At 43.6% G+C, this 14,958-nt stretch overlaps 1 protein-coding gene across 1 annotated transcript; it reads left to right on the forward strand.

Moving 5' to 3' along the window:
- Positions 1-11,717: 11,717 nt before the first annotated feature.
- jun (Jun proto-oncogene, AP-1 transcription factor subunit) lies at positions 11,718-13,734 on the forward strand. Its single transcript, XM_070832518.1, has 2 exons — positions 11,718-11,862; positions 11,982-13,734. The coding sequence occupies exon 2, from the start codon at positions 12,059-12,061 to the stop codon at positions 13,022-13,024; it is 966 nt and encodes a 321-aa protein (XP_070688619.1). The 5' UTR covers positions 11,718-11,862; positions 11,982-12,058; the 3' UTR covers positions 13,025-13,734.
- The last annotated feature ends 1,224 nt before the right edge of the window (positions 13,735-14,958 follow it).

Here is a 14,958-nt window from a genome sequence, read left to right on the forward strand (position 1 = left end):
ATCATGAATGTTTGTACTTTAATATTGTGATTTTATGTAAAATATTTGTCCATTTATCATGTAAAAGTGATGGTCCAATTATTTCACAGCAGACAACATGGTTTCCAAAGTCAATAATAGCTCCCAGATCGAGGAGAAAAGGAGGGCTGGCTTGAGAACATGTGGGATGTATTCATATTTGAATGCATTTCACCAGAGTTTCTACAGCTGCTTGTAATCTCTGTGACACAGGTACGTGATCAAAGTATTGCTCAAGGATACTTTATGTCAGGGTGTACCAAGTATAAAACCTGTGACCTTCCAGGGTGGCCTGTCTCATCACCATCTCACCCTACAGCTGTACAAAGATATACAGAGCCATCTTGAGAAGTGTCTGGAGAATCCCCCAAAACCCACTGGGATCTACGGAAGTCCACATCAACTCCCCAGAGAGGTTATTCATCAGGCCTGCATACCTAATTCAAACATACAAATATATCTAGGCCTTCTGGCCAGACCACCTGACCTTCGACGCCATAGTAATGGTCTGCCTGACAGAGCCAAAACACACAGCCAGAGCAGTCCCATGAGCCAGTCTGTGTTTTCTCATGCATGCATGCCCACACACACACACACACACACACACACACACACACACACACACATGCACAGGGTTATACAAACACACACATACAAGCACGCGAATGCATGTGCACACACACAGTCTCAGTATGTGATAAGAGACGTAGCCCTTAACCTTCTGAGATAGACGCAGGTCTTTAAGTGCAGACAGGAATCCAACTGCTCACTCAATCACTCCAGTGTGTTTGCATGTGAAACACGGACAACATGTGTGTATATGTGCATGCACCAGAGTCAGTTTCGGGTGAGGCTTTTTTTCTATCTCTCTCTGACAAACCAGTCTAACTGCACACGCTCACACATATATACACACACACGAGCAAGTGTGCTAAAGTAGAGAGGTGATTCGGGAAAGATTTCTCACGGCCAGAGTGCCCCGAGCTACACTGAGTAAATACAGATTAATGATTGGTTGAGAGGGCGGAAGTGCATTCCACAGAGTTAGCCACTGATTGCAGCCACCTCAAACTCAAATGACAAACAAACACACACATACGGTACGAGATGTAAAGTCACTATTGTTTCCAAGAAAGTAGTAGTTAGAAATGAAGCACTCCCACTGCACTTATACTGGTCTAGTTTGTGCACATGGATTACTCCCAGACAGAACTCCTACTGATTTAAGTGTGTATAAAGGTCATCTGAACACAAACAGTATAACACAAACGACACATTAAATTACAAGAACTGTAACATTATATTAAACACTGATAGCAAATCAGACACTGTATACCAGCATCGATCTCATAAATCCTGCATGCTGAGCAGTTCCAGGATGTTAAAAAGCACAATTTACAACAACAGTCCCCTGTCTTGGTAAATTCAGACTATACTTCTTGTCTGTGCATATCATATTTCGACCCATATTATTCTATATATTGTGGTGATACATATACCTACAGACTTGTCATATCAGGTTACAACCCTTAAGATGAATTGCAAGACAAACCAGACAAGCTGGATGCCTCACAGAGATCCTGCTTTCCATCAGCACGCAGGCGAGCTGCGGGACTGCACGTTACAACAGCTACACTGCTGCCGTATTTCACATGTTGATCTGATTTTATGTGTGCGCACAGTACGTGTGTGTAAGCCTGCAAGTAAATCCTTAGGCAGGAATATTCCCAGGCACCGCTTGTATATCACTTGTCAGAAGCTTCAGATTTCACGCCAAAACAGTTGATTGCCTTTCGGCAGAACTGCGATAACTCTGCCAAGTCATAACTTAGTCTAATGATTAACTAAGGATTCACCGATCACTGGTTCAGATTCACAAAGCGCGAACAGGAAGGAAAACTTGAAATGAAATTGAAGCGGCACATCAATTAGGGGAAGTTCTTGTCTGTCACCTCAGTTATGGCTCTGAAACTCACAGTATTCTCAACCCGACAGCAACAACACTACGAACAGTTTCTGAGTATTAGAACCTTTTCAAGTTTTTTTGTTTTTAAGACTGTCTCAGAGACTGTACTTTAGACTGATGAGACTGCTGTTATTTCCAACATTTTGTCTCTTTTTTGCCAAATGAATACACTCAAAAACAGTGTAGGCAGGTGGATAGAGAGTCTGCAATGATTACTGTACAAAAGCGGACAAAAAGAGCGATTACACTTAATGGATAGTGAAAAGGGGCAGCAGGATGGTCCAATGGTTTGCACTGTCAGCTCACAGCCAGAAGGTTCCAGGTTAAAGCCTGCCGGAGTTTGCATGGAGTTTGCATGTTCTCCCCGTGGGTTTTCTCCAGGTAGTTCCACTCACAGTCCGGAGACATGCAGGTTAGGTTAATTGGTGAATAGCCCGTAGGTGTGAATGTGAGTGTGACAGGTTGACTGTCTCTATGTGTCTGCCCTGTGATTCACTGGCGACCAGTCCAGGGTGTACCCCACTTCTCGCCCAGTGTCAGTTGGCACAGACAAATGATGTCGTCCTTCCAAAAGTATTTTCTGATTTGACATCAAAAAATACCCTCATGTGTCATCTGAGAGAGCATGGACAGTAAGTATTTTGTTGTTTAATGTGACTTATGCATCCAGAGTGGCTATTGTCAGAAAAACGTGGGTTTCTCTGGAGAGGGCTACCACACCAGCAACAGTTTGGGTCATCTCCAGCGGTGTAGCTTACTGGCCATCTGGTACACTGGGACAAATCCCAGCAGGAGGCTGCATCAGTGTGCCATGAAGTTGTCATTAGGTGTCTACACGAGACTGGCCTGTGTAAATTTCCCAACCCGACTGGCGCAGGACTGGAACTGGGCTATATGCAGTTGTAATGTAGATGATCCCAGCCATTGCTCATATTGGAACGCTCTCCGGGGGAACCAATGGGAGGTTTGACCTGAAAGACCTGAAGGAGAGTGCAATATGCAGAAGCTCGCAGCTGGACGCCTTTTTCTACCTAAAACAACTTGTTGTTTGCACAGTATACATAAAGTAGCACAATGAAAAAAAAGAATTGAAATGAATCAAGTAAAGAGAAAGTACATCAAAATGGTAGACGGCTTGTATTTGACTGCATTGTCTGCATTATTGCATTCACTCCCTGTTTATACTGTATATATTGCAGCACACTGACACCATGTAATGGAGTATTGTTTGCATAACCTTGACCACATTAAATCTATCCGATCATATCTGAATGAGATATCATTCTAATTCTCAGATTAGAGCAGAGTATATACAGATTACCATTGGAACAGTAGTAATAATCTAGTGAGTACAGGCCATGTCAATATTCTAACATTTAGCCAGTTATAATGACAAAGCAGTTACTATTCCTGATCTGCATTAGTACCCAGTCATATTGTGTTCCTGCTCTTAGACAGAGCCACTCACTACTGTTTTCAAGTTCATTTTCCCAGAAGACAAAGAGTCCATTTATCTATAGGGAGGCAGAAACGGGGAGGGGAGAGACAGTGAAGGGTGACAGAGAGCGAGAGAGAAAGAGTGAGGAGGAGGAGGAGGAGGAGGAGGAGGAGGAGGAGGAGGAGGAGGAGGAGGAGGAGGAGGGGAGAAAGACGACGGACAGAAGAACTTTCCAAAACAGCAGATCCTGGAATGTTGGTGGAAGGTGCCACATAGCTCCAAATATTTGTTGCTTGGTTGGCACGGCAACAGGACAACCAACACGTTTGTTAGCAAATCCCTACAATGATACAGGGAGAGTCAGGGAGAGGAGACGCCCAGAGAGGAAGAACGAGGACTGTGATATGGGACAAAAATATATCATTTAAAAAAAGAAGCAGGTTGAACAATAAAAGGGGGGAAATGACAGAGTGAGGGTAAGGACTGATGGACTGGGAGTTTCATTGTTGACATTCATGTGTTGAGAAACAGAGGCACACGTGCCATCACACAGACACACACACACACACACACACACACACACTGACAGCTACAGATAGACACAGCAGTGATGGTGAGAAACAGAACAAACTACTGTCACTCACCCATGAGCTGTTGCTTCCTCCCTTCAGTATCGCCCTACCTGGCCCCAAATAAACACACACACACACACACACACGCGTCTCGGGTAGGTCTCAGAAATCACCATACAGTATCTGGTAATGTGCACAGCAAGGTCTTCCAAAACTAATGGATGACATGAGTCTCGTCCACTCAGTCCAGTATTTTCCAATTTTGCAGCACACCATGGCAACTTACCAAAGCACAAAAGAAACACATAAATCATATTCAGGTTTCTGGGACAAAGCACCTTTGATTTGACAGTAAGTTAGTTTAACCTTTACTAAGTTTCAGTTTTGTTGCTATGGTTACTGTTAATCGTTACTTGTGGCCACATTGGCTCGCTTGAGTCACAGAGGCTTGCTTGAAAAGACATTTGAAATAGTGATTAAACTCTAACACCGAAACAGAAATAGGTATTTTCCATGGTCTTAGTACAGTATAAAGTGGTAAAAAAAAAAAATCTTTCATCCAACAGCCAGACAACCATCAAAATCTGAGCCCCCTCCCCTACAACCATAACACCACTCAATATTGATCTGTGATCAGGTTTCATAGCTGTCTCAGAGGAGGGTGGTGAGGATGATCTGTGTGTTTGCGTGAGAGAGAGAGAGAGAGGCTGATAGAGAGAACAAGACAGAGAAGAAAGGAGAGGAATCTTTTTTTTTTTACAGTTGCATGTCTCTTGTTTCATAGGATTGCATTCTGCAAGATCAAGTTCACTTATCATATGTCCAATAAATAAATTAAATTAGAAAATATTCACCGCACCCTGAGTCATGTTTTATTTGTTAAAGCTTCTCTCTATATCTATCTCTTTCTCTCTCTGACAAACCTGTATTTACGTTCTTTCTTCTTCAGCAAATGAAAAAGAACAAACTTCCATTCTTCCTTCTTTCCCTCGACCACAGGCTGAAACTGCTGCTTGACTTAAAACAATCGCTCAGTCCTGTCACTCTGCCCCCTCCCTTTCCCCTCCTCTTTCTCCCTCTACTTTTTTATTGCCTCTGAAAAGCCAGCCTAGAATAATCAGCAAGTCCAAACACACATTGACAACCTCCCAATCACACACGCACACACACGCACACACACACGCACACACGCACGCACATGCACACACACAAACAACACAAACACATAAAGGCAGGCAGAAACATACTAAAACAAAAACACACACACACACCTTGTGCGGTTGGTAAGGTCCCCCAGCTTGCAGCGGTAAATGGAGTGGAACAGGTTAGCATTGCTGCCATATAGTGTCCCACCTGTACAAACATGGTGCTTGATCGTGGCCTAACAGACACAAACACAACTGCACACACACACATGCACGCACACACAAAAATAGCCCTCCATCTGGGCCGAGGCACTGGTGGGTTTTAATAGCTATCGATCATTCTCCCTGGTGACACACTCACACACTCACCTCCCTGTTACAGGCCGAACAGAGCCAGCTGAGGACTCATACAGGTCTCTGAGTGTACACACACAGACACACACACACACACACACACACATCAGCTCCACATGTGCACACAACCTTGCAGTGTCAAAAAGGCCATTTACTTTGCCAGCCTGCGTGTGTGTGTGCGTATTAATGCTTCTGTGTGCCTCTGAGTGTACATTTGTGTGTGTGTGTGTGTGAGAGAGAGAGTCCTGCTGTGGCTCACTCTGCCTTTCTTTTTAAATGAGGTTATTTAATTTACATAATGAGGCCCAGACCCACTCTCATAGATTGAATTACGTTGAGACAACAAATAAAAACGCATGCAGACAAGCACCCCCACAAACATACAAATCCCAGCCTATGTTGCTCTTTAACTGAAGTCCTCTCTTGCCTTAGCTGTGATTTAAAAAAGCATCTGTTGGCCTAAAAAGCAAAAGTAAAGTCAAAGAACGTGCAGTGTGCCCGCCCTTACCAATGATGTCATTGTACACTTGCCCGAGTGAGTTACAGTGCGCTGAAAGGGTCAAAATAAGGGAGAGCCAATCGATATTCCATATGATTCTGACCAATAAATCTAAGATGTGATTAGTCTGGGTAGTTAGCGGCAATTAATTGTCAAAGCCAATAAAGTCTTTTGTGGCTTAGGGTGCCAAAGAGGCTGCTGGGAAGCACAGTTCATTTTATGGGCAAATTAATTAAAACAGCGGCTGAAAAACCCTGTCAAAGACGGGCATCAAACACTCATTCTACACTTGGTGAAGGGCGGAACAATGAGACATCACTCAGGAGGAGTCACTGTATCTGTGTGTGTGTGTAGTAATCAAACACAATGGTGCCTCCCTTTACACCATGTCATAAATCCAGGAGGGAAAGAGGGACATTTGTCATTTAGCTGCATCTCTCCTTTTTCATTAAAAAAATGCCTGCCACAGTATCTTGTTAATGTGTGAGGATGGATATGTGTGTGTGTGTGTGTGTGTGTGTGTGTGGACAATGGAAGATGTGGTGTAGGATAAGGACGAAGCGGGAAAGAACAAAGAAGGGAAGGAAGGAGGTGTGGAATGACATGCGGGTTTGACAATACAAAAAAAAAAAGAAAACAGACATTGCTATTGTAAGGTGCATTGATATCATTGTGTTTGGCCTAGAGGCTAAATCCAACCACCGTTTCTGTCAAACTCAGATTAGTTATCAGATTAACTACCTCTTCACCCACAACCCATCATGTTTCAAATGTTTTAACTTTAGAAGATATTTTTACTATAAAAATGTGGTTTTCAAGTTTTATAACTGACTCAATATGCGATATCTCATTTTTGATGAAATTATAATACTCCACAGTCTTGGTTGGGAACCACTGATGTAGACAATTCACATCGTTCTACATATTAGTCTCAAATACGCTCTACCTGCTTAGTGTCCTCCGTCTGTGACAAATACTTTTTTAAAATGAATGCAGTTGCGGTAAAGGCAGACCCAGACGTGTACGCACATGCACATCTGAATGTGGAGCTTGCTTACAGGCCAGTCCGACACACAATCTACACAGTCGGGTGCTTTTTTCCTCCACATAACAGCTGAAACAACAATTGTTCTCCCGGGGTAAGACCATTGTGAGTTTGCACTGTCTCAAAAGCTTCAACAGTCTGTCTCACTGTCTCTGCAAACCTCACAGGACGTTCAGATTGACGTAAAGTTTTTCTTTTTATGTTTCAGTGGCTTTACACTTGTGCTTGTCCTTTGTCTTATGCAGTGTTTTGGCCAGTGTACTGGCGTAACTTTACATGATACCAACTCAAACACAGAGAGCACTGGAAATTTATTAAAAAGAACAGCTGAAACAAAACAATTGGGCCACAGCCTGTTTCCATCACAGGGGAAATCCTGCTGCCTGGACAGGCACTGATAGGAGTAAGATGAGAGGGACGAGAGAGGAGACAGATAAGGGAAAGTGTGGTGGGGGTGTAAGCGGAGGACGTTTAGGATCCAGTCCAGAATGAAAAGATTGCAAAGGTAAGATCAGAAATTAGGGAGTGAAAGAGGTGAGGTAGAGAAAGGGGGAGGTAATGATAGAAAAGTTCAGCTAGCAGCAGGGGTTGACGGGCCGAAGACGAGACAATTCAGAAGGCCCAGTCATAGCGTCTCAGGTCAGGATGCAGCTGAGCAGGAACACAGTGCTTGAAAAACGTTCATGTTTGTGTAAGTGTCTATGTTCATTATTAATCCTGAAACTAAAACACAGATGCTGAGGAAGGAAAGTGAAAAGGAGGAAGTTGAGTCACCACTACTGGTGTAGTATGAAATAAAAAAATGTTTGTTTATTTTAAATTGTGAATTAAAATTGACACTATATAGTCAGACTGTGAGTCAGCAAGATTGATGTGGAGCAAACGCATTGACACACGTGGAAGCTTTAGATGATGGATATTGTTGTCTCTGGATTAAATGTCACTTTGACATGTTCACTTTTTGCAGCCTGTTTACCTAAAGGTATAGGTAAGGTATGTTTACCACAAACATCACTCAGATTTCTAGAAATACAGATCGGTCTGTTGGTCCAGACTGAGATAGTTCAACAGACGAGAATTTGACATTCTCGTCCTCCGCAGGATGAATTGTAATAACTTTGTCAATCCTCTGACGCTCTAATGTCATCATCAAGTCAAAACTTAGACTTACTCAATACTTTTTCTTTGTGACCAAAATACTTGCAGATCTAATGACATTCCCATCATGCTAAAACTCCAAGATGATGACCATGGTTAGTATTATACCTGGTTAACATCAGCATGTTGGTCATTGTGAGCAAGTTAGTATGCTAGTGTTAGCATTCGACTCATTGCTCTGCTTGCAAAGAGCAACCAGCATGGCTGTAGACTTAGTTTGGACAGCTGTATATACTAAATTTGTGAATATTATAAGATTATTCACTATGAACATCTGCTATGCTTTTTTAGTTGGATAATATAATTGACCAAATAAAGCATATAAGAAACAGATGCAGCTTCTGTTCTGCTCTGAAGTGCAGCATAAAAAGGACAGATTATTAGTACTGATTCTGGAAAGTAGAGAAGTACCGTTACCCTGCTTCTTCTACATCCATCCTGCTGTATAGTAGTTTGCTCTTTCCACAGTGCTGAAATCTCACTTGCCAAAGTTGAAGGAGACCATATAATATATAAAATAAAATTCAATAAGAACAGGTCAGATCATTGAAATAAGGTCTGCTGTCTGATTTACAACCTAAATATAATTTATATGAGACAGAATATTACAATAATCCATATTAGAACTGAATACATTTATTTGGATTTTTATAAGTAGGATGCAGCAACCCTTTGGCGTCATTCTCCACACTGTTAACTATTGGCTTTTTCACTTCCTAGGCCTCTGTCTCTATCCTACTACATGCGAGGACAATACTGAGTAAGTACTGTTTGTGACCACAAGTGACCAAATGTCCAGGCCCTGCACCAAGGCAGCAGCAGGATATCCCAACCTCATGCTGAATAGCCACTTAAACAGTAGGGTTCCTCCATGCTAATTTTCCCATACATTCCTCCACAGAAAATTACTTTGGCAAACTCCCATGCTGTGGTTACCCCTTTATAACTTTACGCATGGCGACCAGGGAAGAAAAGCAGACCCAATTCATCCAGCGCTCCAGCCATATTGAAACATTTAGGGTTTCTGTATTAAACAGTATTTGAAAGTATATAAAACAGAATTTACCAAGGTCTGACTTTTGCCATGGGATTTGACTCTGAAAAGAGTTTTAATTTAAATGAGATAATGACTTTAAATGACATCATATGTTTTACCCTAATTTCATTCGCCTATTTGGGACAATGGGTGAAGTCATAGACGAGGATCCCTGCTGTCAGGTGGTGGGCACTGGACCACCTAGTTATGATTCTTTCATGGGCTTTAATTCAGAAGAAAACAGTCATGAATAGATGAATGAGCCAAAGTGGATGAATATTTCAGAATGAGCTGGTGGAACGTTGAGTGTGAACAAGCAACTAAACAATTTATCCTTATTCTGCTTCCTCTTATTTCATGCCCTGAGTTATAAAGGTACAATAAAGTGAATTAAACTGAAAATAAGAGAATATGGAAGTCTGTAAGTGCTTGAAGTTGCAGCTATCTGTTAACATTTTAATCTAAAATAGGTTTTTTACGTTCCATGTTGGGCCAAAGAAGGTGCATGTGCCTCAAGACCCACCTTAACCTTTCCTTCTTGGTGTGCATGACCATAAAACAAAGCAATCTTCTCTAAAGCAGTGAAATCAAAAAAAGATACTGCACAAGATCAGTTAAGTCAGCCGGCTAGATCAGATTATATCCAACTTAATTGATTGCCACGGTTTGACATATACAACAGTACATAAAGACAACATTAGCAGCCATAAAAAGTCAGACTGTGGTGGTGTTTTATGATCTGGTTCATCCTCCTTAGGTGCCTCTCTGAGCCAGCCAGCGCCAGGGGACTGATTTACTTGTCACACAAGGGGGACATATTTAGACGTGGTGCGCTGGAGATAGTAGGCAGTAAAGCTGGCAGGGCAGAAGATGACCCAGACAGTGGGAGTGTAGAGGACTAGAGGGGAACACGTAAGACACACCGGTTAACCTCCTGCCATTAAACCAGCTGTGATTTCTGACCACAGGCCAGGGGACAATGGACTGCACTACACTAATTACACACCCTGACATGGACAATAGGAAATGTACTTACTCTTTATGAGGACAAACACATGTCTGTAGATCTATCGTTGACAATTTGTAGCTGCGGCAGAAATAAAAGGTCTTAAATGTAGTTTTTCAGAGTGGTAAAACCAAAACAGCTCTATTAAATATGTGTCCTAATGACTGAAGAGAAGGAAAGTCTGTTAGGTACCAAACGTGACTCAATAAGATGGATTTGGCTCTACGCTTCGGCTAAACATATGAGCTTTAATGCATTTCTTACATAGGCCTATATGTAATGATGTCTATGTTTATACTGACCTGCCCAGGTGTCAAATTTTAACTCCCTCAGCACGCACAGTGTAGTCTAAACTAAATGCAAGATGTGTTTTGAGTATCTGTGCTATATAGGACAATTTATAGTGGACCACCAACCAGAGACCACCATGATATCACAGACTGGGAAGCAAAATGACAGTCAGAACAAGAAGACTTTCCACCATGACGGCACACACACACACACGGAAAAATATCTAATTTGCTTTACATAACGTTCACGTTTTCCATGTTTTTTGAGCTCACAACTTTCTCCAGCTCTAACCCACAGAAATTAGAGCTCTGATTTAGCCACAGTGTAAGCCTAGATATTTGGTAGAGTAGAACAGAATAGAAACTTTGGGGGGTAATTTTGATTTACTCAAGTCATATATCATATATTCATATCACATAATGTGGCTATTTTGAAGCAGGTTAAACGTGAATGAGCTTGATTTTCAAAATAAAATAGAATTTGTGAGAGACATTTTCTTTTAATGTATCACAAAATGACATTTTGAGGTCAGACAAACTTGAAAAAGTTCAAATAACAGACTTTTTCAGTTAATGTAACATGTAAACTTTAGAATAGAATAAAATAGAAATATATTCCCACTTATTGAGTGCCATATGGCTGTTACAAAAGCCAGCTATTTCTTTTATAAATATGTAGTGAGACAGGTGAGAACAGTGACAGTGTTATTTACTGTGCACTGCCTATGAATATAATGTATAGATTATAGATTTTTTATGAAGCTGTACTTTAAACGGCCTCTACACAGTGGTTATCCAGTGTAATGAATAAAAGACATAAAATAGATGTGTGTTTCACAACCAAGTGGTGGCGGCTGAGCAGAGCTGCTGTCCTGAACGCTGCCTGTCCCGCCACTGACGGTAAAGCGGGTAACCAGATATTCAAAAACAATACGTCATCCCACAATGCACCGCGCCTTACGCTCTCCTTACAGCATTACCTCATCCCACAATCCACCGCGAGATTAAGAATCTTCTGGGTGGTCGTCAAGGCAACGCGCCTTATCGGAGGGTTTGGCCCCGCCCCGCGCCCCGCCCTCCATCCAATGGGAGAGCCCCGTCATGACATCATGGCTATTTTTAGAGAGGCAGCGGCAGCAGATAAGGTTTGGCTGCACGCTGTAGCGCTCAGAGTATACACACATCCCGGCAGAGAGGAGGCACCACACACCGCGCTGCCGTTTGACAGGGAAAGTTAGAGCCACTCGGCGCGTTTTCATTCACGGACTCACTACAAGTCTGGATACTAAGTTTTGTGAACTGTTCTGAACGCGCGACCATCGCTGGCTGCCAGAAGTAAGTCTTGATTCCTGTGTCAACAAAGTGCCAACTCAAAGTTTGGAAGTTTTTACGCACAAGAGCGGACGTTTGGAAACAAGTGTGTTTTTTTTTTTACCCTTCAACTGATAAACCAGGAAGAAGAGAAAAGGGGGGACGAAGTGTTGTTTTGTAAAAAAGACTCTGTAGCTACATTGTTTCTGGTTTCTCTTCTATGTATACCAAGATGGAAACTACTTTCTATGACGACTCACTCAACGCTTTCTCCCAGCACGACAACGCCAGCTACGGGTACAGCAACCCCAAGGCGCTGAAACACAACATGACACTGAACCTCTCCGACCCGACGGGCACTCTGAAACCTCACCTCCGGGCCAAGGCCAGCGACATCCTCACCTCTCCTGATGTGGGCTTGCTGAAGCTGGCCTCCCCGGAGCTGGAGCGGCTCATCATCCAGTCCAGCAACGGGCTCATCACCACCACGCCGACCCCGACCCAGTTCCTGTGCCCCAAGAATGTCACCGACGAGCAGGAGGGCTTCGCGGAGGGGTTTGTCCGGGCCCTGGCCGAGCTCCACCACCAGCACATGCCGGGCACCACAGGTGTGAGTGTCACCTCAGCCCCCCAGACCAGCGTCAACTCTGCCCTGCCGCCTGTCTCATCTGTGGCCGGCGCCACCGTTTACAACAACACCGCCACCATGCGCTCCGACTCGCCGGTTTATGAGGACTTGAACCCTTTCAACCCGGCCATCAGCACCGTCTCGGCACCGAATTACACCACCTCAGCCCCGACCATGTCCTTCCCCGCTGCCCCGCCGCAGCTTCCCATCTACGGGCAGCCCCGGCTCACGGCGCTCAAAGAGGAGCCCCAAACCGTGCCCGAGATGCCCGGGGAGACCCCTCCCCTCTCCCCAATCGACATGGAGAGCCAGGAGCGCATCAAGGCTGAGAGAAAGCGGATGAGGAACCGCATCGCTGCCTCCAAGTGCCGGAAGAGGAAGCTGGAGCGGATCTCGAGGCTGGAGGACAAAGTGAAGAACCTCAAGTCCCAGAACTCGGAGCTCGCGTCCACCGCCAACATGTTGCGCGAGCAGGTGGCCCAGCTGAAGCAGAAGGTGATGAACCACGTGAACAGCGGCTGTCAGCTCATGTTGACGCAACAGCTGCAGACCTTCTGAGGCGGCGTGAGCGGCGGCGGAGAGAGGAAAGACTGTGTTTGAACGAAACGGACGCTTCCTGTGATAGTGAGCGGCTGTATCTCCCGAAATCGTGACGGGATTTGGGACGATGTGGCGCGACACTGGCAGGACCTGGGACCGCGCCAAGCTCCTGAGTGCCAAGCGCTCCCCCTTGGCGCGTCCCAGAGTGGGGCTCGGGACAGTGACAGTGGCCGTGTCCCAGAGGGGGCACGGCGACAAGCAGGATACCTTTCTGTCTCTGTGTCGTGCTGTTGTTACAGAAGTGGACAGGACCGAAGTTTTCTTGATTTACACCCAGCTCTGCATGGACCTTCTCACGACCATCACAAGGAGAAAATTCAGTATTAGAGGATTTAAGAACCTGCAATAGAGACTTTTCTTGCTGTAGCCATAAAGGCCTCGAACCTGGGCGTGTTGGCCAACTCGGCTGAAAAGTTGTAACAAAAGCTGCCTGACTTCTGAGTTACAGTACAATGTACTTTTTTTCTTAATTGTAAGAAATTCAGTTAGAAAAGCTTCAAGATTTACTTGTTTTTTTCTACAGCTGTTTAATGGGGTTTCACTCATTGTTATATGTATATAAGATCAACTTGGAGTACTTATGTTTACCATTTGTAATAAGAATACTGTATAATTTTTTATGTTTTGTTTTCTGAGCACTTCAGAAACTAATCAATATTTAAGAAAATAAACCAGATAAAATGAAGCAATGCTGCCTCTGTGTTCTTGTGAGTGTGTGACAGAAGAGAAAAAGTGGGTGTGCCATGTCAGGAGCTCAAACAATAAAACATGTTGTAACATGTTGCAAGAGCTGCCAGTTCCCAGTACCTCAAGGTAAATTCCATTAGTGCTGCTATTGATCCAGGCTAAGTGATTGTGCTTCGGCTAACAGACCAGGCTGGCTGGCTAATGATGGAGTCCTAATCCTGCAAACTGGGGTTGTAGAGCTCGAGATTCCCTTGTTTTAGGTTTTACAGTCTTTAATATTCTTATGGTCTCAGTACACACAGACATCCTGAAGAAAGTAAATATTAGACAAAACCTCCCATTGTGCTTTGGTGTTCACATTACTGAACTATACTATACCGCTGTGAAATGTAGGTTGACACGAGTAACAAATCTATACGGAGGACATTTAAGGTGTCACTGATCTGACATATAACTGGAAACTCACAGGTTGTCATCCACACTATTGCAGCATCCACTTGTTCAACACTACTTCCTGTCCTGTTGTAAATAAAGAAAGGCCCAGCATGTCAACACAAACTCTCACAAAGATCCTGTGAAGCAGATGAGTAAATGTAGGCAACATCAAATCACATTACTGAATATTAACTCTACAAAATGTTTAAGTTCCCCTGGGGGAGAGTATATTTTCTTGTATGCTACCATCACAGTCATCATATAGTGTACTTTCAGTGTGTGCTGTAGCTTAAAGGAACAAATAATAACCCAAATGTAAACGCAGGGATAGATCGAACAACAAAAATCAGAACACATGATAGCAGCATCGTTGACAGGCCTTCAAATTCAGGATTTAGGGTTAGTGTTTCCATCAGTAATGCTTGATCCATCCGGATAATATGACCAGATGATTATTATGTAAATGTATCTGAAATCAGTGAAGTAAAAAAACAGATTGGGTGCTGTGTGTGACTGAAAGTGAAGAGGCTTTGACTCTACAGCAGGTGAATGTGGCGGGGCAGCTCAGATGTACTGTGGTATTGAACACTCATAAGCCACCAGTGTGTCCTGCCTTTGATGAAACACTAGAGGGCGACACAGACCGACAAACCAGACTGAATGATGAAACGTTGCCGTCTGAAACTCCTCACGCCTCCACTGGAGCCTGTATTGCTGCTTCGTGTGTAAAATGAACACACCTGTCTTTATTTCAAGCGTCAAAGGAACAG

The sequence above is a fragment of the Pempheris klunzingeri genome, chromosome 6, assembly GCF_042242105.1.
Source record: "Pempheris klunzingeri isolate RE-2024b chromosome 6, fPemKlu1.hap1, whole genome shotgun sequence".
Lineage (NCBI taxonomy): Eukaryota > Metazoa > Chordata > Actinopteri > Acropomatiformes > Pempheridae > Pempheris > Pempheris klunzingeri.

Coding starts and splice junctions, on each gene's coding strand:
- jun (XM_070832518.1), top strand. CDS start 12,059: ATGTATACCAAGATGGAAACTACTTTCTATGACGACTCACTCAACGCT.